Raw genomic sequence first — 26,686 nt, 5'->3', positions numbered from 1 at the left:
CTTTATTTCGTTTATTAATGCTGCTGCGACAACAAGGGTATTACCGTTAGTATCGTGTGAAAGAAGTGGTTTCAAGTATTAACGTGAATATTCATACGAGCAGGACTGGCTCCGCGCGGCATGCAAATTCGTTGGTCTCTTTATTACTCCCATTAGAATAAATTACGCTTTCCGGCTTGGCCGCCTTTCAGCGACCAGTAGTCACCGGGTGTATCTCGATGCATCAAACTTTTTCCCTTGACGAAATTGTTTTCCCAAGTTTCGGGCATCGCGGCGTATTTTTTTAATAGGATGCAAATATTCTAGATGACCGGACGTTTGTTGCAGGTACAAAGCGTACAAGGAACGAATGCAGCGCATGTACGTGGTGCCGAGATACGATCCCGTCTACGTCGAGCCTAATTTGAAGGAATACGAGACACAGGTGCTTCAGATGAGCGTCCCCGTAGACGACAACGACAGCTTCAACGACCTCCAGCTTGATTTCAGCAATAAGAACCACGCGTTCAGCTTAGACAACGTCAGTTACATTACCAAAGATCATGGAGAGAGCACAGGTACATGCAAGAAACATATTTGACATTCTGCGCCGTTAAATTAAGCATCTCTTCAGCGGAATTTTCTTCCGATTTAAAAATATATATGCGTACAATTATATTTCATTTTTCACTCGCATCAAAGAATTTTCATTTTTCAATACGATAGATACTGAGCGATGATGAATGATAGATATGGAGTAATGTGATCATCATTTTTCACCTACTTTATATAATTTCAAATATACAGAAATTTAATTCATAAAAGTGGACAGTATTTCTCCCGGTGAGCCTATCAATCTTTTACCCACAACCCCCCTGATACCCAGATTTTATTGTCCTCAGTACAACAATTTAAATCCGCAAAATGTACATTAAAATTCATTGCCATACATATGCGAATGATAAGCTTAATACTAAATAGTAGATATCTCTGGTCACATTGAATTTCATTCGAATCATACATCAAGAGGTTAAGTACATACAGTGACGAAATTTTCAGCATCTGTATAACTAACATACATCTACAAAACATATATTTTAAATTTTCTTTAAGGGGCCTAATAAAAAAGTTAAAAAAATGACTTTTTTATTTTTGCATGTAACTTTGTTAATTATAATGTTTTGGAAATTCTTTTCTGCATATCATTTCATAAACCAGTGCTTCTAATTGATTATAAAAAATCAGGTCGTTTGTTACAATTATAAAAAAGTTATTCTGTTTTAAAGGGCGTTCGAATACTTTCGTGAGCCACTGTATATCGAAAGTAGACGTTGTTCTTTATCATTAATTTAATTATTGAATTGTTGGCTTGAACAACTTTGGATGATACAAAGTGCAAATTTTGCAGGAGGATTTGATGTGAGAACAATAGAAATGTAACGTTGCTCCAGCCACCAGTTCATTTAACCAGATCATTTTAATGTTGCGCAAGTTGTTGATGGCTTGACTGCAGACAATGAACATATTCAACTATAATACAAAGCGTCAACTTTTACGGAAAGTCATTGTTCTAACTCTGAACGCACGAGCAACCGGTCATTAATTACCCCAATTTATGTTCGGGAAATTTCGAGAGACTTTTCCGCCTGTCGGCGAGAGAAAGTTATCCTCAAACCGACAGAAATGGACAGGGGTTTCACACAGGTGTATTTATCATTTAAGGTCAGCAAAGTCCGGTGAGTTCGGAGGCGGCGACCACGGCACGCGCTTCGAGCATAGTCGGCACGCACGGGGACGGTAACATCCATTCCCTGCGACGGTCCACCTTGGGCAGAAAGAATCACAGCGCCAGCAATACGAACACGTTGAATAATCATGACGCGACGCCCGTCTTGAACCCTCTGTACAACCGTGGCGGCGACCTGCTCAGCCCGAGCCCGTCGAACGACAACGTCACGTTCAGGGAAAGGAAGGATTACTCTCATCTCGGATTCACGTACTTGGGCGAGCAAAGTCCGGTGGAGACTACCACGGAGTTGTAAACCGTCGCTAACCACGCGGCGCGGTTAGTTCGTGCTCGATACACAACTCGAAACTTCTGGCAGAGTCTCTTATAGGCCAGGCCTCTGTGTTGTACCATATAGGAAAGCACCTCAAACGGTAGGTAATATTGTAACTCGTCCGTCGTGTCGTCGTCAACGTCGACAGTGAACCCGGTCGATAGTGGAAGAGAGGAACAATGTTGATCGTGTGCTACGCCAAAAAAAAAAACTGTTCAACCTGTAGGTGTACACCGCGAATTAGAAAACGGTTCTTTCATCTTGGATTAGCGACCGCGGACGCGTCCATTTTCTTCCTACGCTCGAGCATCACGCAGAGAAACTACAGCTGTTGACTGAAAGCGATAAGCTACTTACGATTAGCCGGGATTTCTGATTCGCTCGTGAAATTAGCTTTTAAACTAGCTCTCGGAAAATGTTCAACTAAATCTGCCCGAGGTTTTCTGACGCAAACTCGGAATGCGCTCGCGGTTAGAATTTGGAATTATCGGGACTCGTCGTGAGAGTTCTTTCATCATCGATTTCCAGTTTTCATTAATTTTAGTGTCCTCGTTGGTGGATGGCTCGTCTTGCACTAAATATTGTGGCAGCTGTTGTGTCGTTAATAGGCTGCGGTGTTTTATACATGTATAACATAGTCTTCGTTAGCTGCGTTTTATTCGACAACGACCTTCATAGTTGTAATAATTCATCATCATTGTTTGATAAAATATAGCGAAAACTATTGTCACACACAGAAAGGTTAAAAATTCTTTGACCATCGTACTGTGTGCTATACACGTGGTACAATGTTCTAAATGAATTGTGAAAAGCAGAAATGGCACAAAAATGAGTTTCTTCTTCTAATAGCTTCTACGAATCTGAAACAATATAAAATTGTACTTGAACTCTTCTAATGTCTTCATAAAATCCGCAGTCTAGCTATACCTTCATACGACAACATACACGACACTAATTTGATCTTTTTAGTAAGAAGTACGATATATCTTGTTCATCACACCTTGCCAGCTTCTTGCTTTGAATTCATTCGATTCGTTTATTCTAAAGAACTGCTTCAAATTCTTGTGCGAAAAAATATATATTGTGTAGTCTCGCAGTGGTTCTACAACGTTCAAGTCAGAAATTAGAAAGTGCCAGTCTGCTCGCTGGCGCATTTCAACGTACAAATGAGGCAAGTCGGTTTTTAAGACAGAGGCATCCGATATTCCGGGATTATTGCTATCGTACGTTGCAACAATTCGCGAACTGTGCTGTACCCTTTTGAAACTCCGCGGTGGATTGTTCGCCCATACGCGCAAGGCGGAATTGAGAGCAAATAGCAATGCATCTCCAAACATGCACATGGTACATTCCGCACGATGTACGTTGAATCGAATTATCCTGACGAATATAAAGCCGACGCCGAAATGGGGTCGCGACTATTCGTTTCGCCGGGGACGGGAAACAAAAACTCTTTCTTTCGAATTTTCTTGAACCGCTTGCTCCCCGTTCGCAGTGAGATTTGTTTGTCATTACGGAAACTCGAGTCGCCAGAAAGGGATAGAGAGAGAAAGGGAGAGGAAAAATCATTCTTCCCGTCCCGCACTGAACAACGAAATTGCCATTGAGTTGACGATACAACGAATAAGGTCGCAGTGATGACCTTTGCTTGGTAACTGCCAGAGAGCGTTTTAGAACAGGCTTGGGCAACTTGCGGCTCGCGAGGCATAGGCGACTGCTCTCCCCACTCCTGGATCCTCCCCACTAAACTCCTGTGGAGTGTAGAAGGTCCTATCCTCGCAGTCACTCGAGGCAAAGCATATCAAATAGTTGATAGTGGGGGGGTACTGGTAGTGGGGGTCACGAAGCGACAGCGGGGAAGAAGTTGCCCGAGTCTGTTCTAGAAGATCATTGTATTCGCGTGATTTTTATACGGAAATTTTAGCGTGTAATAAGTTATCTGTTGCAATAATACTGCGCCGTGATTCGTCTGTGTTTCGCGCTGTTCTTCTTTTTCGGACGTACCGTTCCTCGTGAAACGCGCGGAACCTCATAGAACTTATGAGTCAACGTACCGTCCAACGTAGTTATAAGTATTGATACAATTATAGATTCATAGGGGACGTGTCCGAGTGCGCGAGATACATAGTGTGTGTGCGTGCGTGTGAGAGAGTGCGTTTGTACGAGGATCATGTAAATGTCAACGGCCCGCGAACTTGTATATGAATGTACATGTACGAGAAGCCTACGTAAAATTGTTGTATAATAATATGTATCTATTTATAGCTGTGCGGTTGCTCATATTATTTTACTATTTTTAATGATATCCAATGGTACGCATTGTTGTTATATATTGTTATGAAAGTATACCGATACAGAACTTCCCATAAACAATGCTCGCGTATCATTCTGCTCCCCTTCATCATTAAGCTCGATCACACTGACTGGAACTGATAAGCAGATGTTTACGTGCTTGTAGGATACTGATAAAAATTTGAGAAATGAAATTTTTATTTTAAATTAAACTAGATGGAATCTTTTGCACATTTGTTCAGGGTGTGAATAAAGATTCGCACTGATAAATAGATGGGTCACACGAACAAAAAGAACGTGATTTAACGGACTGTGCTTCAGAATTATCTTCTACGGTAGTTAGGCGGTTAATTGAATGACACGAGATTTCAAAATGCATTTTGTGAGTAAAACGTATTTTATACATGATAATGTTGATTACTCAAAAGTATCTTAATTAGATTTTTTCAAAGTACAGGAGGTACAAAATACATTGGTCGTTTAAGATCTACAACTCTTAGCCGACGCATTCTTGTTCGCATGCTACTTCAGTTACTATTTTTATTTTATTATACAAACTGTGAATGTCTATATATATGTACATGATGGAACGAGATAATGAAAAATGGTCAATGGATTTCACATCGAACACAGACATGAGAAAGGACATTGTACTTAACGCGATCAATCGCATATGTGCATACTCAACGTTTCATATGTCAAAAATCTCGATGTTTGTTTACGCGCGATACATGGAGTACAGTTTTCAGGGCGTTTTGGTTAAACGTTTCGTATGATGGTACGCATGATCGTATGATGAGTGTTCGAGGCAAATGTATTTATATAAGCCTGGTACTTAATTACTCGTACTTCGGTTAGGATGTAATGTACGTATCGACATACGTCGCCAGTCCGTTGACTACAATGTTAACATTTTCTGTTCATAGTTCTGTATTGTTTAAGATGAACGACATACAAAATCTGTAAAAATTGTTAATATCTAATAAATCTATTATATTTACATAATAATGTGTCAATCATTATTCGAACATCTTTGTAAAGTCTTAAATTAACGTCTTTTCTATTCTAACATTTAGAACCGGATATGTTTTGTTTCATTAAATATATTGACTAAACGTATTAAGTGTTAGAATACCTTTTTCAGTCTCGAACTTCTTTTCTATCTCAACATTTAAAACTCGATGTTGTGTTTTATTAAATATATTGACTAAACGTATTACGTTTCTGTTATGGTATCCTGCATATGATTATTATTTCGTGATATTCTATGCCGTAATTTGTTAAATGTGTTATTAATACAGAGTGTACTGAGAATACAAAGGAGATAAAACGTTTGAGGATACAAAATATCAAGTAATCAATGCATCGTATGTGGTATTATTTACCTGTTTACAAATAAATTACTAAATGTATTATCGCAGAGTGAAATTATCATACAAAAGTGTGGGGCACTGAGAATGTAAAATAAATTTCTTGTCGTGTTATAACAACTGAGATTTTAGATGTAAATGTGTCTGAATACAAACGAGATTCACCACTTACATAATAAAAGGATGCACAATACAAGAAGTTATTTTTAGAAAACGTTTATTCCCGACGAATATAGAATTTGATTAATCAATACTGGATATATGTAAGTGGACGCAGACAATAGATTTCGTCCTACATTGTTACCGTGGAGTGATAATAGAGTGAATACATAGAGTGATAGCTTTTAACGTAATATCCTTTTGTGCAGGAAAAATCCGACAAATTTCCTTCGAAATAATTGTGTTACAGAGTTATTGTTATGGTCTAACATTGCTAGATACCTGAATGGGAATTATAACAATAAAGTAAATAAAATAAATTGTAGATATACAGGAAAATATATCTTTTCCGAGATAAATGTTTTGATAAATATACAGGATAATTTCGTGAATTTTAGTCGACTGTTTTTTAAAAATTATCTTATACAGACAATTGCTGCGTTTTTCCATCAATCTCCATACTATATAAATATATGATTAAACTGTATTTGAAAAAAAATAAGTAAACAATATTACTCCATCACATGACATCAACAGATGAAAATCCATAATATAAACTTGGCTTTTAAACACGTTGTCTATCGCGTCACTCATATGTGAGTGACAGTATTATTTTGCGATGAACAAATGACCGTTTACGCACGTGTAATTCGTGTAAATCACTCATGTTCCAAAATATATTGAACCAACTGAAACAGTTCGACATTCAAAGACCACAAAAGAAACAATGTTTGAATCAATTGGAAAATTTTAACATATTATAATATCTGAAATAAAAATAAAACAATAAAAATCGGATAGAAGACGTGTGTAAAGTTTATGCGTTAAGTATAATAAACTTGCAATTGTCTCTGTTTTAATATATGCATACATAGAACCCACGTGCATTCTTCAAACATGTGTGTTTGAAAATGTGTGACGCCATTTCAAGCGAGCAAGCGCTATTTAACCTTTGCGTGACACCGATTTTATTCACACAAGATATCCGACTAGAACACAATTGATTTGCAAACAAAAATCAGGCGGAGCAATCTTCCGCAAACAAACGTCCCGTGGTTTTAATAATCACTGCGTACATAAATGCATGCGACTAACTAATATGAACGAGAAATGAAACCATTCCAGTCTAAACTGAATATCAATTAGTTCGTTCCGACAGACTTCCTCGACAACAAGTTTCCTACAAAGGTAAACAATTTTATGCCAATCTACGCTTTGGCATAAATTTTCATATTTAAACGAATTACTGAAGTTTTATTCAAGTTGTCGCAAAATAATGCATATATTGTTAGTAATACAAACGCGTTATTGTTATTACATATTTTTGTGCACGCTGAAATAAGGAAAAAGTAATCAATGAAAGTAAAAACACGTTTATTCGTACAACATAAAATTGTCTAAATTTTGAATTCATCTCGACAGTGATGTTGCCTCAATGCAGTAACGCAAAAATTTTAATATAACGTACCAACAAAGTTAAAGATTCCTATCCTAGTTGAATATAAAGAATGTCGAATTATTTTTCAGTAGACAAAGATAAATGTCTGTACTATAAAAATCCATTCTTAAACCTGCTCCTTCGTTTTATATTTTTCATTTTACAATTATTGAAGTTATGAAGTTGCTTACATGGAAACTGACTCGATAAATTTCTTTATCCAAGAACATATATTGTAATAAATCTTGCACAAAATCTATATAAACAGAGTTTTGTCTTTTTTGCGAGCTAAAACATTTCAATCACTTTTAGTGCTCGGCATAGAGTATAGGTTAAGTGTTAATTGGTAAGAACACAATTGGGATTAACACAAGACTGAACACATGAATTTGACTATTATTTATTTAACAAACGTGATCAGTAGACTGCGTATCCTTATGCATTTATGATTTCAAAAACCAAAAAAAAAATGCTAGAAAATAAAATTCCACAGAATTGAGTACAATTTTTATTTATTTCAGATCTACAAAGACTACTATCAGTGAAAATAACATTTTACACGATTCCACTTTCTTAAAATTTGCCTACAAAAATTGAAAGTTGCATAATCATCCGCAGTCTAGTGATCAGATATGAGTCTGTATCATCTCGATCAAGTATAAGCTCCCGAAAATTTTTGAATGGATCCCACCTATTTTGTAGAAACGGGCCGGTCGCAAGCATAGTCTCATGCCACTCGCTAGGCCGCTAAGACACCTAACACCTAATATAGCTGTCAATATCAAAAGAAGCGTTGCCACTAACCCTGCCAACCCAAAGCGAACCGGAGCGTGTGCCCATCGGTGTGCGTTACACCGTGGAAGTAAAGGGTCGCAGCCTGAACTTACAAGCAGAGCGCACCGTTTGGCCGAGTCTCTAGCCATCGATCTAATTAGCACTTGGCCCCATCAACTGATGGAAAGACTGGTCAATCGGTCACTGGTTGGACAGTGAAGGTTCGTCATCGATAGGACAAAAGCCGATCGAGTGGAGACGTCTCGGTAATGAACGGGGATCGAATGCGAGGACGAGAGAGCGTCGGCGCCGTCACGGTATGACGCAGCCGCATCTGGACCAGCCCCCAGCCTCCTAAGGGCGGTAGATGAGCTGAAAGGGGGACGGAGAGAGCGCGAGAGAGAGTCGTGCCGCTCCCGAGGCAAATGCCATCAGAGCTAGCAGCATTCACCCTCGGCAGTGTCGTAGTGATCGCACGCGGCTCGGATCCTCTTCCTGGCGTTCAATGCGAGATCAATCGGTTAAGTGTCGCGGATACCCACGAGCTCGTTCGTGTAAAAGCACGTGCGATCGTTACGTCGATTCTCAACCGTAGCGAGCATCATTCGCGTGGGTCTACTACACAACGAACAACGGAGTCGGTTTCAATCCGGGTGATCGGCTGCGATTTTTGTGCGTCCGAATTTAGCTAAAACTGGCAGACTCGCAGAGAGCTTGGATAAGAACCGAGGACCACCTGTGAATCTATCTTCATGCTATCGATCAACTGGGCATACGGATACCGGAGATTGTGAATTTTCTGTTCCCGCAACACTCCAGGATCTCTCATTCTACCTTTTTCTTTCTTGATCCCGAGTGACGAGCGGATCTGTGAACGAGGACGCTGGCACGGTATATTGACGTGATCGTTACTGGTAATATGGCAAGTAGTGTAGATGTAAATAGTCGAAGAAATCAATTTGCGAAAACGTTGAAATCACGGTGCAGCTCGATTCAACAAAATTCTGCGTATCGAGTTCAAGGTACGAATGTTACGCGTCGCTTTGGTATGGATTTTCGCGTAAATTTAGGTTCAACGGATTTCGTTCTGCTAGGTTGTTACGAACGCTCGCGAAGCGAACCAATTTTGCAGACAGTTGCTAGGGTTTAATTAGTCCGACGTGTCTGAGGACTTCTTTCGTCGGACTCGTTTGGAACGCGTTACCCCGGGAATCTTGTTGCGGACTTCGATCTGAATTATTAATGACCATGCTAGATACTGTTGATATGTTAAATGATCTCGTCTAACCAGTCGTGCATTGATCACGATAGTGTTGGTGGGTCTTGTCTTCTGCCGAGGAATACCCGAGCCGCTTTTGTGACCGTGCATTGTTCGCCATCGAGTTATAATTGCATCCCTTGAGCCGGACGGGGATTCAAAAGCCTCTTTCTTCATCCAGTTTGCTCTTAACAACTATCAAGCTGGAACATATCAATCCGTTCTTTGCTCCCTGTGGGATTGAAACTCCCCTCGGCGTAATTCATTGTTTTCATTAATGGCTCGCAGGCTAAAAGGAATCGTACGAAATTGCCGGAAATTTTCGCGTTATCTAGGAACGATCGATGGAGACGAGTCATTGTCGGCTCGTTGCAGTTGTGCTTTGTGGTTTTATCAATTTCTAAATTACAATCGTTCTTATATGAACACCTAGGTAACAAGGGCTTTTACTATCGACACAATTTTTACACAGATATGTAAATTGCACAAGTGTTGACTATATACATTTTGTTAGGGATAGGGTAGTGTGTATATATTTATATTGAACAACAATTTGATCACCGTGTTCGACCGTTTTTTCTGTGTTCCCAAAATTTCGTAGTCACCTGTTGACACACTGCCCTTAGATACCTAATTTCGATGAAACGCCATCGTCCTACTTCTCATAATCTCAAGCGTCCTCCGATCAATAGATTTTATATAATGAAATCCACCTAAACGCACATTGTTGAATTAATCGTGAACTGGATTAAGGGTCTACGGATAAGCAGTGTTTCGATAATGGAGCTGTTTAAATCCATCGCTGCATTGGTGGATATCCACGATTCAATTGGACAATTTATTTCCTGAAATTGTAAGAATTCTCAAGGTTTAGTTTTCTTTAAATAAGAAATGACGAAGAGGAACGAAATTGAAATGAGATGGGGCGAAATTGAAATTGAAAGTTATTTACCTCAGGGACGTAATGGAACCTTAGATCGCGTTGATTTAAATTCTACTACTCTTCACGAGTTAGAAGTATTATAAATGATATTCTTGAGCGGCGCAATAATTGTTTATACATTTCTATTAAGATGGTAATGAGAGAAATTAGAATAATATACAGAGGAATAAAATTATAAGTAATTTTTACATATTTATATACATATATTTCATATTGATATTAACATATTGGATATATTTATTTTCGACAATTTGTTAGATGTCTGCTTGTCGTTTGATGTGAGTTTATTTAGCGAGTAATTTAGCTAGAAATTTCTGTCTTCAGTTTTTTGTTCTCTCAAAATATGTTTAAGCCGATATTCTGTAATATATTTAGCATAATATACAGTAGTTTCCCGAAACGTTGTTTAGTGAGTAGAACGTTAATAATTATATATTTTTTATGTTTTCAGTGAGCAAATATTTTGTATAGACAATTTGTAAAACATAAGCAATGATTTGATGTGAAGCTCAATAGGAAATATTGATTACAATTTTTGGTACAGTACACAAGTTTGGAAAGGCAAAAATAAATTTCTACAGTAAATAGAAATTGTACAAATTAACTTTATTACGTATGCAAGTGAACATTTTTAATGCTCCATGCAGATTGAGTAATTATTTTCTGTTGGTTCACTCGACTCGAGAAATATTTATTTAGCCGCGATTTAATAGATGGAAACGTAACGTATCGGTAACGAACACCGAAAGAAATCGAATTAAAAATGGTGCCACGCATTAACGAATTGCGCCGTATTTGTGCAGCAACATCATAAGTACCCATTGTTACATTCGCCACTAAAAGAGTACCAGTCGCTCTGCGTTCGCTCGCAGCATTTCATTATTCAGGGCAACGAAACAAATTAAATTCCGTGTTTCTGAATGAAATCGTTTCTACACATCAGTGTGTAACGCGACGAATGAATTAGATTCCCCCGAAAGTCGAAATAACTCACATAAGTAACGTTATGTTTGCAGATTGATGGCTACTTGATGTCTTGTAAAAAGTCGGCATGAAATATTTGAAAGTCGTTCTGTTCACATTCAACTTGTTAATATGGGTAAAGTATTAAATATTCAATTGAAGAAATCCAATTAATTCATTTCTAGCGTAGCTTTGTTCTGAATTTGAGTTTAAGTGTCTGCTATAAAAACGGAAACACCAGAAACCTTTTTGATACTTATCGTACTAAATGAAAACGTAACAATGACGTTTTGTTTATTGTTTCTCCAATCTGACAAATAAACCGACCATGGAAACTGTATTTCACAGTAGAGAATGTTTCGGTTATCTAGATACAAACTTGACTGATTAATAGAACCTATAGAAGGTAATAAGACAATATTAAAAAGGTTACGTTCTTTTTAATTCGTTCTTCTAATTCCTAAGTCACCACTTTGTAGTACCTAACTCTACACTTATTATAAAATGACTGATATCTCAAAGTAAGTTCAGAAATTATAAGTCAACGAAAATTATCAACAACGTGATAGAAAAAAATTAAAAATACAGGGTGTCTCAAAATTCCTTCCACATCCGGAAATGGAAGGTTACTGAGATCATATGAAGCGACATTTTCCTCTGCAAAAGTGGCGTCCGCGGCTTTTTTTGGGAGTTATTAATGAAAAACACGGACCAATCACAGCGCAGCTATAGCGGATTGATTCTGACTCGACCAACGGCGACGCCACGTTAAGCGGGACCTGTCGCCGAGTCGGACTCCGTTCGCTGTAGTCGCGCTCGGATTGGTTCGTGTTATTTTGTTAATAACTCCTAAACAAAGCCGCGGACGCCATTTTTGCAAAGGGAAATGTTGCTTCAAATGATCTCAGCAACTCCCATTTCCGGATGTTGAAGGAATTTTGAGACACCATATAGATGTATGGGTAAGAGATAAAATTCGACCTACATTTAAATATTTCGTCATAGATTAATATTTCGTTGAAATCGATTTCCCAGAGAATACTAAAACAGCGCTCGTAAAAAATATAAACGTATAGCTTTGAAACTTTAAAAGCGCGCGTTACCATCGAAATTTAAGACCGCTACGTCATGTTCTGAATTAATTCTGTACCTGTTTTTTTTTCTACTGTCAAAATTCATGCTATTGTCAGGCGACGTTATTAATTGCGCTAAATCATAAATCCCTTTTTACTTTATTGCGATTGACCGAACCAGGCCAATTTAAAATTCAAATTTCGTAAGTAATGCGAGATTATACATGATTTTTCATATATTCTGAGAAATTGAATAGAACGTGATAATAATAAAAATATAAATCTAGAAATAATGATTGTCCCAAAGCAGAACATTCAAGCTCAGAAGGACCAGTATAAATAAAATTGCTTCGGTAAAGTATTTAGTATTAATACACTAATTTTTACATGTATTAGTTAGATGAATATATATATATATATATATATATATATATATATATATATGTATATATAAAATATTTACATGCCTATTTTGTCTAAAAAGTTACGCATTAAAAATTTACATGACGAACGAATGATTTATCTTGTTAAACTAACGTTTCATTTAAAAGTATAGGTAAATGTTGGGTAAAGACGTCAGTCATTGTACGATATGTGTGAAGATCTTAGTTTGCAAAATTCATGATTAATTTCGTTTTGTTATGGTCTCTTCGTTTCTCATTATATGTTATATTATATTGCTGTTACTATAAGTTATATTCTACTGCTGTTTTCTACCTATAGTTTCTAACTATGTATAGTACTTTCAGAAAATACAGAACATTATCAGAAGCATGCAACCAAAAAATCCATCATAGCAACATTTTCTAACATAAAGTAAATTCATCTGGCCGTACATAAACATAAGCATGTGCCACGATAATTTAATATTTTTAGACCGTAACTCTCTACTTTTTCAATAAAACAACAATTTCTTTTGTACTTTCTTGTGTGTAAAGATGACGTGAAATATTCCAAATCATTGTTAAATTAACGTTTTCACTTTGTTTACATTTTGAGAGACATCAAAATTGAGGAAAAGTAGCGATTTACGCGCGTTAGTATTCATATTAGTTTAAAAATAAGTAGCACCAACCTGTGCCTGCTATAATACTAACAAATCTAATTAAATAGAACTTAGACGTTATTTATGTTTTTTAATCTATGAATCACGAAACTAAATGTAGAATACTATCATAAGTGTATTTATTAAATATACAGGGTGTCCCAAAAATGTTTCGATTCCTGAGTCCATTTGAAGTGACTTTTTTCTTTGAAAAATACAGACCAATCAGCGTTGACATTGGCCGAGCCGTAATCCGTCCGTAGTAGCCGCGCTCTGATTGGTCCGTGTTTTTCGTTGATAACTCATTAATAGACTGCGGATCTTTATGCAAACTAAAAATATTCTGCGTCGATTGTGGGAAGCAGTAGTTACATAAAAATTCACTTTATCCCTTATATAATAGTCCTTTCACGTTGAAAACAACATAACAATATTCTTCGATTTTTTATATCGTTCACTGTTTTATATTTCACCCAGTTGATTTCTTCATAAATGCATAAAGATCCGCAGTCTACTCATTAACAAAGCCGCGGAGAAGAGTTTCGCAAAGGAAGAAGTTACTTCAAATGACCTCCCGGATGACCCACTTCAAGGAAGTACAACATTTTTGGGGCATCCTGTGGAATGAGAATACATAACACGCCTGTACGTGGTAACTGTGACACATTCACACACGTGTCCATCGTACAAACACAATCAGACAATTGATCCGGAAATGAAGACCGAAATTCGCAACCACTTCTGCATCATCACTATGCTTTTGGGTATGTGACACGTGATACACTGACCATTATCCCCAACGAAAACAATTCCCAACTGAAATGGCCAACCGCTGTACATCCTGTTGCAAACTGTGAACCGTGAATTAGCGTTAGACGACGGCAAATCATGCCACTTTCCATCAAACTCCTGAACTTTAAAAAGTTCGGAACCTCTTTCAAAAAGGAAGCAAACTGAGCATAATCAAAAGTTTGAATGTCCTCAAGGCAATCAAGACTTCTGTAACTTTCTATATTTTCAAATTTCCATCCTCGAGGTAATGTGCTGGCGAAAGTTACGGAGTTTCGCCGATACTGAAAAGAGTATTGAAATGATTCCGAATATAGTTGACGACTTCTTCGAAAATTTTTTAAGACTTCCCAACGTTTAGAGGCTGTAGTCGCGTTCAGGACGAAAAGGGTTAATATTCAAAGTAAGAATTTATACTGATACCATAAATGAATCTGTTATCAAGTAAAATCTAGTTTGCTACGTTACCATAATTACATCGTTGCATTCCAGTATAGCACATAATACATAAGCAATTTTTTAGACATCATTTTAAAAATCCTTAAAAATTACCATTTTTAGTGATGATAAAATATTTAAAATCTTTAAATTTACAAAATGTATAATTGTAACTTGTAACAAAATTAAATAAATATTACCACAAGAACAACAGCAATAAGAAGATACAATAAGAAATAAAAATTAATAAAGAACGTTTCTTAACCCTTTGCACTCCTTTGTCGAGTGTGGTTCAACATCGGAGAAAGAAAAATGTAAAGGAAACGGGATTTTATATGTATTTGGTTCTTCCTTTATTTATTTAATTTCTTATTTTTTCGTTAAATACAAATATAAAATCCACAAATATAAATTACGACGAAGTTTGAGAGCTATATTTAATATAATTAGTAAACAAAATTGTTTAAAATGAGTAGCAGTCAAGGAACTGTCCTTTGAAGTCAATTTCAAATAAAACACTTGAAATAGTAAGGAATTGTTGGTAATAAAATTAAAAAATAATTCGGAGTGCAAAGAGTTAATAAGAAAAGGATGTGCTAATAATCTGATCACGCGTGTCAACAAAAACAATGTTCGATAATGAAAGTATTAAGAGGCAGTGTATCATAGTTACAGTATAATTAATTGATCACGATGATTAAATGGTACTAGGGTGTCATCTATTTACAAGGATGAATTATTTTGTATTATTGACCTTTATACATTGATTATATTATTAAGCATTGTTAAACAGATAAAATGGTCCAATTTTGCATTCTAAATTGACAATGTATATTTCTCTTCCCATTTCAATTGTAATATCCACAATTAGTAACTCGTCGTCTACACACCATTTCTTCGCAAATTGATTGTATATTCTGCCTCGATTGTATCAAACGCCAAGTGAACGTGCACAGCACGTTAAACTTTTCCGTGAGTTGCTCCGAGTATGCCACGCGCGACCATCAATTAATTGCTAGCGCAAATGGTTAATTATCTCATATTTACATTCTGTGGTCAGTACTACGTGCTTCCGTGTCAACAATTACTGTGCTCGATTTATATTAACCGTTGTATACACAAGTGTATATTCTGAGAAAAATTTGATTTCCTCTTTACACATCTTTACAACGCCACATCCATTTTTTACTCATTAGTATCATAAAATATTCACAAAGAGAATATATAAAAACATTTACGAAGAGAAGCCATTTTGTTTGGTTTGTGGTAGTTGAAACCATACACTTGTAAGTCCAAAAACAGTGTCACTGATACTGGAGGAAAACTTTCAGAACAAAAAGCACATTAGCACAGAAATTACCGAACAATAATAGGACAATACATTATAGATTATAATTCTCACTGGAACAAAACTATGAAACTAAAATCACTAAAGCTAACAGAATATTCAAGTATCGATATACTCTGATAGCAAAAGTTTGACTGTACATTAAAGCAGATCTGCCAGAAGCTATTTCGTCCGAAATTATGACGTAGGTTCCAATTCAGTGAGGACTTTAATTATGTGGCTGTAACTGGAGATTTTCAATGGCTGAAAACTTCCGGCTTCAAAGCTCACTGATGAAACACGGTGCAATGAATGCAAAAATGTTCATGGAATATAGTTTGATGAAATCCTGTGTCAATATATGTATATATAAATCCTCATTTTCTCGAAAAGTATTTCTGTTGGCTTTGCTGTACGCTGTATGTGGGACGGATATCATTTCAGAAGAGTGTACCCTAAGTTTATTGAAGGCAACAGTAATATGGCCCATGAGGGTGCCTTACAAGTTACCGATGATACCCCGAGGAAAAAGTATCTCCTAGTTTCGACGACAGCTCGAGGTGCAATCGTATATGTTTATTTAAGAAATTTCGGCTTCATTGCAACGGAACTTAACCGATATTTATGTGTGCTATGACGTGAGTCGTGCTTCCGGTCTCAGATTCTTAAATGGGAACGAGTAAATATCGTATAATGTAGAGCATAATGTCACATATTGGTATTTCTAATAGGGAATACTTATACTCATGAAGTTTAAAAACTTGTAATTTTGTAATTTTGAGTAATAAAAAAATATGAAAATAGAGTAAATATGTTGCTTAACATTCCCTATAATTATCTTGATTGATTACCAAATAATCATACACCAAAAAAATTTGTAAGTTGCTCTGTTTCTTTCAAGTTCTGCAGGTTGCACATTCATACTCATTTTTAACATACAAGTAACAGTAACAGACACCCTGTACATCTATTTTACTTCATTGGAAATTCTATACCTTAACCAAAGTATATTTTATATGAACAAAGAGAAAATTAATGGAAATTAAATTGATTCACTAGTACTTTGCGATTGAACAATTTCATTCGTATTTACACGCTTACCTTCAGATTAATGAACGCTTTTTACTTTTAAGTGGTTGATTTGTGCTTGCATTAATAAATTAATTAAGTTAAGTCTAATATATGCTATAATTTTCTAATTATAAGAGAAGAATTAACATCTTACGCGTCAAAGGACAAAATGATATTGCACTTCCTATTGATACATTTTAAGGAGCAGTACTTTATCGAACAATATTTTATATTTGTTCAAAAGAAAGAATTGTTAAATATTATAACTATACTAAAATCGACAACTGCTTAGTAATTTTTGCGACCTGAATGCTTGGGTTGTTCGGGATTGCTCCAGATTCGCAAGAGATTAAGGAATTAATATTCATTGGACGATTCTCTGAATTTGCACACACAAGAATGGTTAATTGGGCGTCGTGATTGCAGCTCCTATTCGCGTTCAATTTTCTTATATTATTTCATCTTACAGAGTAAAGCGATGTTTAAATTAAAAGAATGATAATAACGAGTCTAAACTTCGGCTTTCATAAGTTAGTGTACAAAGTCTATATGTATAGCAAAATTTCCACCCGGATAATTCTACGAACTTCTATACAAATACTGCGAAACTAAGCAACTCGAGGTTGTTGACTAAGAAGATTATTCCGAACTTTCGTTCGCGAATTTCATGAATTCCTTAAAGAATTAGGACAATTACTAAAAATTTATCAATAAATGAAGATTTTTGTGATACTGATATCTAGTTGAAAATCATGTTATTTAGGCGGTTGCTCTAAAGAGTGACGAAGCTCCAATTTATTAAATTAGTAAAAGTCCTATGTACAGTGGAAAGGTTTGCGAGTGGGAGACTGTAACAATATTGAATATCCAGTATCTATTTACCAGGCGCACTTTACCAACATCAAAACTCCCTTTTTGTGGATTCAACACTGTTCATGTTCCGTCACTTGGCACGTAAATTTCAGCGAGGTCAGGTTTCGGTTTACACTCGAAAACCTGGGCTTTTACTGGGTAGCTTCTATGTACATGTATGTAAGATTAATGTATGTGCAGTTGCTCTAAAAATGTTTCACCACTGAATTTTCGATTTTCGAGAAATTATCAATCGTTCATTTTCTTCTAAAACCATTACAAATTTTTTTAGAAGATAGATTTGAAGATTGAAGCTTCCCTCTTGCGATGCGATAAAACTTAATGTAGAATCATTTTTAGTTGTTTTATCAAAAAGAAATAAGAAAGTTTAGTCGTATAGACGCTTTATAATCTACCCTACGTTACCATGAAGTTACCAAAAGTAGTAGCTTTCAAACGAGCAAAGTTTTATTATCGTACAATTTTTTCTAACCACATAATCACTGTTGAAAATAATTTCAAATAATTTTTGGATCCACTGTGTTCAAGATTACATGGAAAATATCTTAGAAGCAAGCAGACCAATGAATGCAGGTTTTTCATTTTATAGCGATTTAAATATCAACAATTGTTTAAAAATGATTTAGTGTGCCAATACCTACTTATTGAAGCCAGTATAATATAATAGCATTTGGAAAAATCTCTGTCCAACTCGAAATATCATTTTGTCCTACGATGCAGCCTAATTCCTATGGTTTCTTTTTCAAAAGAAGAAACCTAAAGTATTTCGACGATGGTCATGATAATAGTCCACCCTGTTTCGAGCACTGAAACGTCATCTTCAAGTGATTACGATGGGGTGGACAGCTATTGTGATAGGCGGAGCAAGACAAGCCTCTCCTTTCGAAAAATGGGTTACAATTAAAGTCACGTTAATGAAATCCTGTTGGATAGTTGGCGGGATGTACGGTACTGGTAATAGGAGCGTGGTTGCGGCTGGAGCCGAGCAAAAGTCATCTCTTAAACCTTTTCGTACCTAACGACAGGCCACACGATACAATTAACTTAATAGCTCACACCTTGCTGTGCCTCGGTTTCACGGTGTTCACGGTCGGGATCTTCGGATGCTGGGCCGCGTCGCGCGAGAATCAATGCATCCTCGCCACCGTGAGTCTCTAAAGCTGCGTCCACACCGAAGCAACAACGAGCAACATTGACGTTGCACGAATCTTGAAAAAGCCGACGCTTTCATCAAATAAAAGAAGAAGTAGAAGCGACGGAAAATGTCGCTCGATGTTGCTTCAATGCGGACATAGCTTAATACATTTAAGGGGCAGTCTTTATGGGTTAACTGATCGATTTTTTAAATGTGGAACCTTTGCCAAAATTGTATGCATAAATTCATTGAAATTCATTCCACTGTATCTCGAAACGTATTGTTTTTACTTAGTGTTTTACCTAGTGTAGATAAAATTTCGGAAACTATATACCCGATTGCTTTGAAATTTTGGCAAACTGTTCCACGTCTTACTAGCTCTCGTCGGTACAAAAATGATATTTTTACCTTGATTTTATCACACTTTTTTTATTAAAAAATTACCGAGAAGCAATGAAATTTCAGTTTGCCAATTCTCATGATAAATTATTTATTTCGGGGTAGGGAAGAGTAGCTAAATCAATACCAGAAAGAAAAGATATAAAGAGGCTGTCCCCTTAACAAGCGTGTCATAGTCACTGGAAAAGATACAACCAAGTCGTAAAATTTGCTGGAGCATAAAGGTCCCGAAGATCGCTCGGGGCCGCAGCAAGTGTTCCGGTTGAAATTGGCCTTGCATTAGTTTTGCTATAAAAGCTAGTGTTCATAAAACGGACCATCGTCTACAATACGTTCTGTCTATAAACACGATCCCCGGTTCCGTGTGTGTAGTCTGGATAGGCGTTCGGTGGAGGAAATTTCATTAACGGGTGTGGTATGCTCTAATCAGACCGATGCAGAACGAAATATTGAGAGCGAGCTATATTATCTTTATAAAACTCTCGCTCCTGTGTGCGATACCTCGGGCACTTTAATAAAACTGGCCTGTATCTACCAGTAAGTTTGTCTTTCAGCTTCGGGAAAGCTATTCGGTACCTCTCGTTTTCAGAAACTCAGTAATACCTCGATATAGGGAGACCTGACCAGTGAGCGGACACTTATTGTTAGCCGCAGGTCTGTTGAAATTAGTATTCGCGAATCGTTATTTAATTTTCCGAATGTCGTGTACAAACTTTATATTCCTCGAGCTATTGCTGCCAAATCGAAGATAAAAAAAAAATAATAATTGTGAATAGACAAAAACTGGAATAAAACTTTTTTGTTCTTAATTATTTTCTTATGAAACGTTTACACCAATATATTTCTGACATATTTTCAAACACGACACAATTCCATTTACATTCATTTGTTTAATTCACATTAAATCTTTACCGATTTGTACAACAGATCATGTTGTACATTACTCGTTTCAGACATTAGATACGGAATCGTTAATCGTGGGAACAGAAATGCTTCGAATTATATCGTGTTTGGACTCTTTTTAACCAGAAAAACGTCATACGTACGTTAGTAAAGGAAATAATTGAAAAGAAACAAGTTTTGCGTATCTAGTGGTTTTACATATAAAAAAGAGTACTTATAGACGAAAGAATAATTAGTTTTCTTTCATTTGATAAGAGGAATTGTATATCGCGTACATGTATTATGCACTTCCAAAATATTACTTTTGATGAGAAATAGTCATGTGATAGTGGCACAAAACCGCACTTTGTATGCTCAGATACTTATGAACGAGAGTGTACCTCTCGCGTATGTATGTGCATAGCTTTCATCAAAATCGCGTTGTGTAACTTGGCTATGTTCCCTCGTAAGTTAACTAGCAGGTAGAACACACTATCAGTGTACCCAAGTAACACCGTCGATCATGATGTTATAGAAAATAGATGACTGTTCTCTAAAGCAAGCTTGACGGTTTGTAACGACAGTGTCGCTAACTTGGATACTTGTATACTGGAGGTCTAACATGATTTTCTACGTGTATTCCATCAACAACTTCCGGAACAGTAGGCCCGAACCCGACCCCCCAAACTAGATCATTGAATTTCATGATTAAAAGTCAACTTTCGAGAGCATCATTTTACGACTTGGTTAGATTTTTCCCAACTATGCGCTCATGTCACAGGATCATTAATGTGTTCTCTTTTGTTCAGTACATGAGCATACTCGTAGCACTAATTCTCACAGAGCTGGTGCTCGCCGCGGTAGGCGGAGTGATGACCTTCCGAATCCTTTCTGGGTTAGAAGGAAGACTAATTAGCAAATTGGCCAACGACTATGGCCACGAACAGACCACCGATATACCTTTCAGCAACAGTCTCGACTTTGTGCAATATAAGGTATTATATGGCCTAATAATAGGGATCGATTATCTATTCTTAGTGCATGTTTATCATAGTTGAACTATGTTGTGCATGTGCTTCGTACAGTTCGTATACTGAAAGGTAACGATGCTGTGAGGTAGTGTTGTCCGCGTTCACATGAACAGAAGTTCACTCGAATCGATAAACTTCCCCTCCAATCTTAACGTAGTTTTGCAGGATGCTAGAGGCTCTCGTTGCTATAGACCTCGGAACTGCCATACATAGCATATACGTCAGTCAGGGAACTCGGCTCGTACAAGCCTTCCAGTTCAGTTCTGAGATTGATTCTCATAGAAGAAAAACTTTCCTTTACTTGTTACTGTTAGTTCCATCTCCTATTTCATTAGACTTTCGAACGTTTAGACTGCTTAAAACTAGTTTTCGTTGACTGCGAGATATCGAACTATAATTAACTCTGTTATATATTTTATATGTATTGTAATTATATTTGATAATCGTGTTTGCGACTTCAATTATTGATTCGAAGAGTGAAAAATTATCATACCATAATTCGAAGCAACTTGTGCGTTACGAAAGTTTATATTTAATGAATTGCTAGAAAGCTTTAACAAATTGCTGTTTTAAGAATTCTTCTTTTTCTTGTTTAAAAAATGTTCTAGGATTGTGCAAAGGGTTGAAACCCTCGTAGAAAGATTTAAGAAGTCATTTGAAACGAGTTATATGGGCATATGCTTTGTTCAAAAATGTTTAGTATTCTCTGTCAGAGAATATTTGTCTGAATTGTTAAAATTCAGTTGCGATGGAGATATTTCGGTGGCTCCCTTTAGGTGAGCAACGCTGTATGTTAGCTGTATGTTACTTCTTATCGAGATTTAGTATACTGTTGTTATGTCAGGATATGAAAATTTCCAGTCGTACTAAAATGATTAATTTAAAAAGTTTGAGATATGCTGCATTTGACCGACAACCCGCATAAGCTTCCGCGTGATTACCTCGTGACCGTATTGTGTTAAGGTATTCTCGGGGCCAAGGACCTCTGCCTACTGACAATGTAAGTTTACTACCACACTGCACCTCGTTACCTTCTATCATACATAAACATGAAATTCGTTATTAGTTTTGGAAACGGGTCTCTCATAATCTGTTCATAAAGCGGTCAGTCGAGAAAGATCGACAACAATTCGTGGAAATTTTATTTCGCGCGCACGAATAACGCTTAATAGCGCACTTTGAGAACTGTCCATCCATGCATATGACGATGGCCCGAAGTGCATATAGGTGATTCCATTGCAGTTTAATTGCTGTGGAATACATGGGTATGGAGACTACAATGGTACGGCTTGGTGGCGAGATGCGCAATTTTCGGGGAACAGGAGGCAGGTCCCTCTCACGTGCTGCGTTTTAAAAAATACCGAGGTACGTTCTCCGACGATATTCCAAAACTTTTTTAGCAGATTCTTCTTTATTTCCCGTCGTGAACGCTCGCGTCAAATAATTTCCTAAATATATGGATTCGATTTTTTTTTCTATATTCGCTCGAAATGCTAAAATAAGTAAAAATAGCTAAAATAGATAAATGATAAAATGCAAATATGATTTATGCATTTGCTAAAAAATAAAGCAATAATTTGAATTGTTAGTAAAAGTCCAATTTTAAATTTGTTTACTCCAATATTTTGAGTAACGGTGTAAACTGTATATCGAGTCGTATTTTTGATATCGTTTTCTCATGGTTGTTAAAAGAAGTCCAAGTTATTATTTTTTCGAGTGACAGCGTATTTATCAGTGTATGATCAATCAAAATTGTGAATATAATTGTTGTTATACGTTAGACAAACATAAAATTAGAAATAATGACACTTCCGGAAAGTGTTAATAAAATGATAAATGCATATGTCGTTTTAGCAAGTATTAAACGATATATTGATAGTGATAAAAATGTTCTACTCTTCGATAAAGTAATGTAGCATTTACTAGCGGTATTAATAACAGAAACGTTTCCCAACAGATAAAAAATACAGGAAGCCCAATGAGTGTCGTTTCAAGAGTGTTTCATAAAAATGTAAGTGATTCGATTGTAGTCCACGTTTGGAAACGTCGCGTCCATTAAAATCCTCTTTCATTTCTAAGAAGACCGAGAAACCATGGCTGAATCCGAAACCAAAAGACGAGGCAGCGTGTCAATTGGAAGACAAAGAAGGTCACGACGGATATCGTCATAAAGTGGTAAGTACTCGGAAACTCAGAACAAAGTCTATAAAATTATTTTACGTACATAAGAATTTATTAAAATATATTAGCGATGTCAACTAATTTCACACGTTTCTGCACATTTTAATAGATTATACACACGCGTGCATTACATGTCATTTTTTTTAATGCACAAAATACAAGACTTAATCTTGAATATATATATATTTTCATTCATGCACAATCCTACTAAGCTCCTTCAGTTTTTTTTTATATGTGCTTCAAAATACATTTATATTATTGCACATGGATCTTTTGAATTTTTCGAATCGGTTCACGCCAGAAATTTATGTTTGTCACCGTACATAATTCTGTGCAACAACAATTTATCTTGAAACTGTGCTTCATTGCAAATAAGACATTAATAATAAGACAACTGTGTATTAACCCCTTGCCCTGCGATTTATTTTCCGGTTTCAGTGTTTAGAACATGTTTGTAAATCGTAATTTCCTAAACAAGGAGAAAATTGATATAAATTGTATGCCTATATGTTCTCCAACAGCTATGTATATTAATAAAACGAAAATAGAATTTTATTTCGGTTTAAAAGAAATTATTAACATACAATTTATCAGAATTTGTTCAGAACCTTCATCAGGTCAGACACGATATTGTAAGGCATGGGGTCAATGCAATACTGTAACTAGATTTCAGTTATCTGAACAATCAGATGTTCCTATTGGTTAAATTGAGGTTCTACTGTATCGTGAATTATATAGCGAGTAAATACGAATAAAGAAAGTAAGTTTCATAGAAAAATGATTAAAAGACAAAGATGAAATAGCGTTTGCACACGACATAAGTGACACTTTGATCCTTAAATATTCACGTATGTCGAGACACTACTGTAAACATAAAATTATTTCAATAGAAAAAAGTTTTTAATGTATGTACCACGTTTTTATAAAACGGACTAAAAATTATAGAATAATTTTTCCTAGCCCCGCGTACAGATTCCTAACCCCATACAAATAGTCCTGAAAATTTGTGATTGTGAATTTTTAATAGCTATGAAAATACTCGTAAGATTTAAAACGAAAAACGTGGGGCGCAAGATCATAGTACATAATAGTAAGGAGTGTAGAGAATAAGTAGTTGCCGTTGAGAAAACTCACACATATCAGTTCATATCATTTGCAGTGCAATAAAATTGTTAGTGACTTAGGTGAACTATTCATGCATCAATTATAAATTATCAATTATCTATTTAAATCTTACAAGTATTTTCATAGGTATTAAAAATTCACAATCACAAATTTTCAGGACTATCTGCATGGGGTTAGGAATCTGTACGGGGCTAGGAAAAATTATTTTATACTATTTAGTCCGTTTCTTAAAAACATGGTATATTAAAAATTATTTATATACTTATTTCTATTTAAATAATTATTTTCTGCTTTTTAGTATAGTGTGTATGAAATTTTTCAATCGATTTTAAACATTTTGATGGGATTATAACAGAGACTTGTAGTAAATTTTAGGTTCATTTCAGTTTGGCATACCGAAAACAATCGCGAGCAGATGCGAGAACGAACAGCGGGCGTTCAGACCGTTTATCTCAACCTCATCGTACGAAAATTCGAACGAATTAAATAGATCTGGAATGTTTGATCGAGATACCGTTAAAATATTGCATTGTCATCCAGTTCTGAGTTGTGTTTAAAGTTTCAAGTCTCTAGCTCATCGGGAAGATAGTTTAAAATCAATTGCAAAAGTACCGAACAGACACGAAACAAACAAACAGACAGACAAGAAAGCGAGCTAATAAAAACGTGGTGAAGACAGAAGTATCGGCGAGCTCACACGCATACACACATTCACACGATACGTCATTTTTCAACTAAATGTGTTGCACCTACTCATGTTTATGTTCTGAAATGCTTGTAGGGTTGTCTCGATAAAGTCACCGGTTGGCTGCAGTACGAGAGCTTCACTTTAGTATTTTTGGGCATGGCGATGGCTGGTATACAAGTACGTTACTTTCGAGCAGGCTCGACTCGAATCGACTCGATGAAATTGATCGTGTGTGTACTATTTCAGACGTTCGGCATAATAACATCGGCGTTCCTTTGTCGAACGATACGAGACATGCAGGTGGACTGAGGTTGGCCTGTTGCACTTACGAAGAACTCGGAACGGGTCAATTTAACGTTATACTACAACCCGTTCACCAGTGACGATTTTTGTAATCTGAACTATTCGATCGTGGGAACAACGACACTGACGATAATGACCGGTTATTACACGTTTTTTCGTAAGCGAACGACGATGCTGGGCTCCGTTAAATTCTATAATTTACAGAAACACAAGATGGTTGCGAAGTTTACTGTACGATAGAAAGCTGCGCTTGCTCGAAACCTTATAAAGCCATTCCCGTCCCTTCAATGTGTTTCATCGCGAAATATGGTACCAATTCGAATAAGAACGGAGCACCTATTACTATCTACGTAAATGTTACTCGTGTTCATTCCGCGTACAAATGTCGTGATGTTGACCTGTCATGAAAACACTCGAACGTCATCGCGGTGCCATTGTCGCAAATAATGAAATATCATGAATTCATACTTACGGTGAATCACTTTAATATTTCTATTTACAGTAACACAGACATTACACGTCTTTGCCCTAAAAAGATTATCATTCTTCTCGAGGTAAAATCGAAATTATTTATAAGGGACATGGACTGTCGCTTCTTTGCAAAAGCATCAAACAATTTTTGTGAATTATATTTTGTACTAGTGTCGTCACTGGACTGTGGATTTTATGCATTTATAAGAAAAACGAGCTGGTGCAATTTAAAGAAACTTCTGAATAACCACTGTGTCTTGCAATTGATACAAACAATTTTTATTTCGCATAAAGATCCGCGGTCTAATCATTATTGAATATTAATCTTATGAACATGATTTGTGTATTAAAAAAAAAAATGATTTTCACACATGATTCTGCACAGTTTTATCAACATGATTTTCCAATGCCGAATGGAAGAATAAAATTTTGTTGTGTCAAATCATTCAGCTACTTTATTAAACATGAAAATATGATGAGAATGAAGAATGTGAGAATACACTGATGCCCAAATATTAAAGTAATTCGCTATAGGAATCTATTTGTAAATACGTGAAGTGACGACGAGAAATCGTGAAGAGAACGAGACAGTTGTGCAATAGGGTGGACCTTAGCTATA

The 26,686-nt window shown here is 36.2% G+C and overlaps 2 protein-coding genes across 7 annotated transcripts in view; both read left to right on the top strand.

Annotated features, from left to right (window-relative positions):
• Positions 1 to 5,339, top strand: part of Cad99c (cadherin 99C) — a 176,742-nt gene extending 171,403 nt beyond the window's left edge. For all 3 annotated transcript variants that reach the window (XM_076439666.1, XM_076439668.1, XM_076439667.1), the window contains 2 exons: positions 328 to 557; positions 1,702 to 5,339. In XM_076439666.1, the coding sequence (XP_076295781.1) occupies positions 328 to 557; positions 1,702 to 2,021 (550 nt within the window). In that variant the 3' untranslated portion in view covers positions 2,022 to 5,339. The remainder of the gene's footprint in view (positions 1 to 327; positions 558 to 1,701) is intronic.
• A 3,094-nt stretch (positions 5,340 to 8,433) lies between these two features.
• Positions 8,434 to 26,215, top strand: LOC143216400 (tetraspanin-3). Of its 4 annotated transcripts, none has more exons than XM_076439381.1 (9): positions 8,434 to 8,963; positions 11,290 to 11,372; positions 18,786 to 18,998; positions 21,078 to 21,263; positions 22,542 to 22,664; positions 23,257 to 23,310; positions 23,379 to 23,474; positions 25,387 to 25,470; positions 25,540 to 26,215. In XM_076439381.1, the coding sequence occupies exons 2-9, from the start codon at positions 11,325 to 11,327 to the stop codon at positions 25,600 to 25,602; spliced, it is 867 nt and encodes a 288-aa protein (XP_076295496.1). In that variant the 5' UTR covers positions 8,434 to 8,963; positions 11,290 to 11,324; the 3' UTR covers positions 25,603 to 26,215. The 4 variants fall into 4 exon arrangements, with proteins under 4 accessions (XP_076295496.1, XP_076295498.1, XP_076295499.1 ...); XM_076439383.1 differs by having other exon boundaries at positions 8,434 to 8,986; XM_076439384.1 differs by having other exon boundaries at positions 8,434 to 8,994.
• Positions 26,216 to 26,686: the final 471 nt, after the last annotated feature.

The sequence above is a fragment of the Lasioglossum baleicum genome, chromosome 15 (genome assembly GCF_051020765.1).
Source record: "Lasioglossum baleicum chromosome 15, iyLasBale1, whole genome shotgun sequence".
Taxonomy (NCBI): domain Eukaryota; kingdom Metazoa; phylum Arthropoda; class Insecta; order Hymenoptera; family Halictidae; genus Lasioglossum; species Lasioglossum baleicum.
Note: the sequence above shows the minus strand (reverse complement) of the source record. Positions and strands in the feature narration are given on the sequence as shown.

What these genes read in the sequence shown, in the direction of transcription:
- LOC143216400 (XM_076439381.1), top strand. Translation starts at nt 11,325, where the DNA reads ATGAAATATTTGAAAGTCGTTCTGTTCACATTCAACTTGTTAATATGG. An exon ending in TCGACTTTGTGCAATATAAG is followed by an intron (nt 21,264 to 22,541) that starts GTATTATATGGC and finishes ATTCCATTGCAG; the next exon opens with TTTAATTGCTGTGGAATACA. An exon ending in ACGGATATCGTCATAAAGTG is followed by an intron (nt 23,475 to 25,386) that starts GTAAGTACTCGG and finishes AAATGCTTGTAG; the next exon opens with GGTTGTCTCGATAAAGTCAC.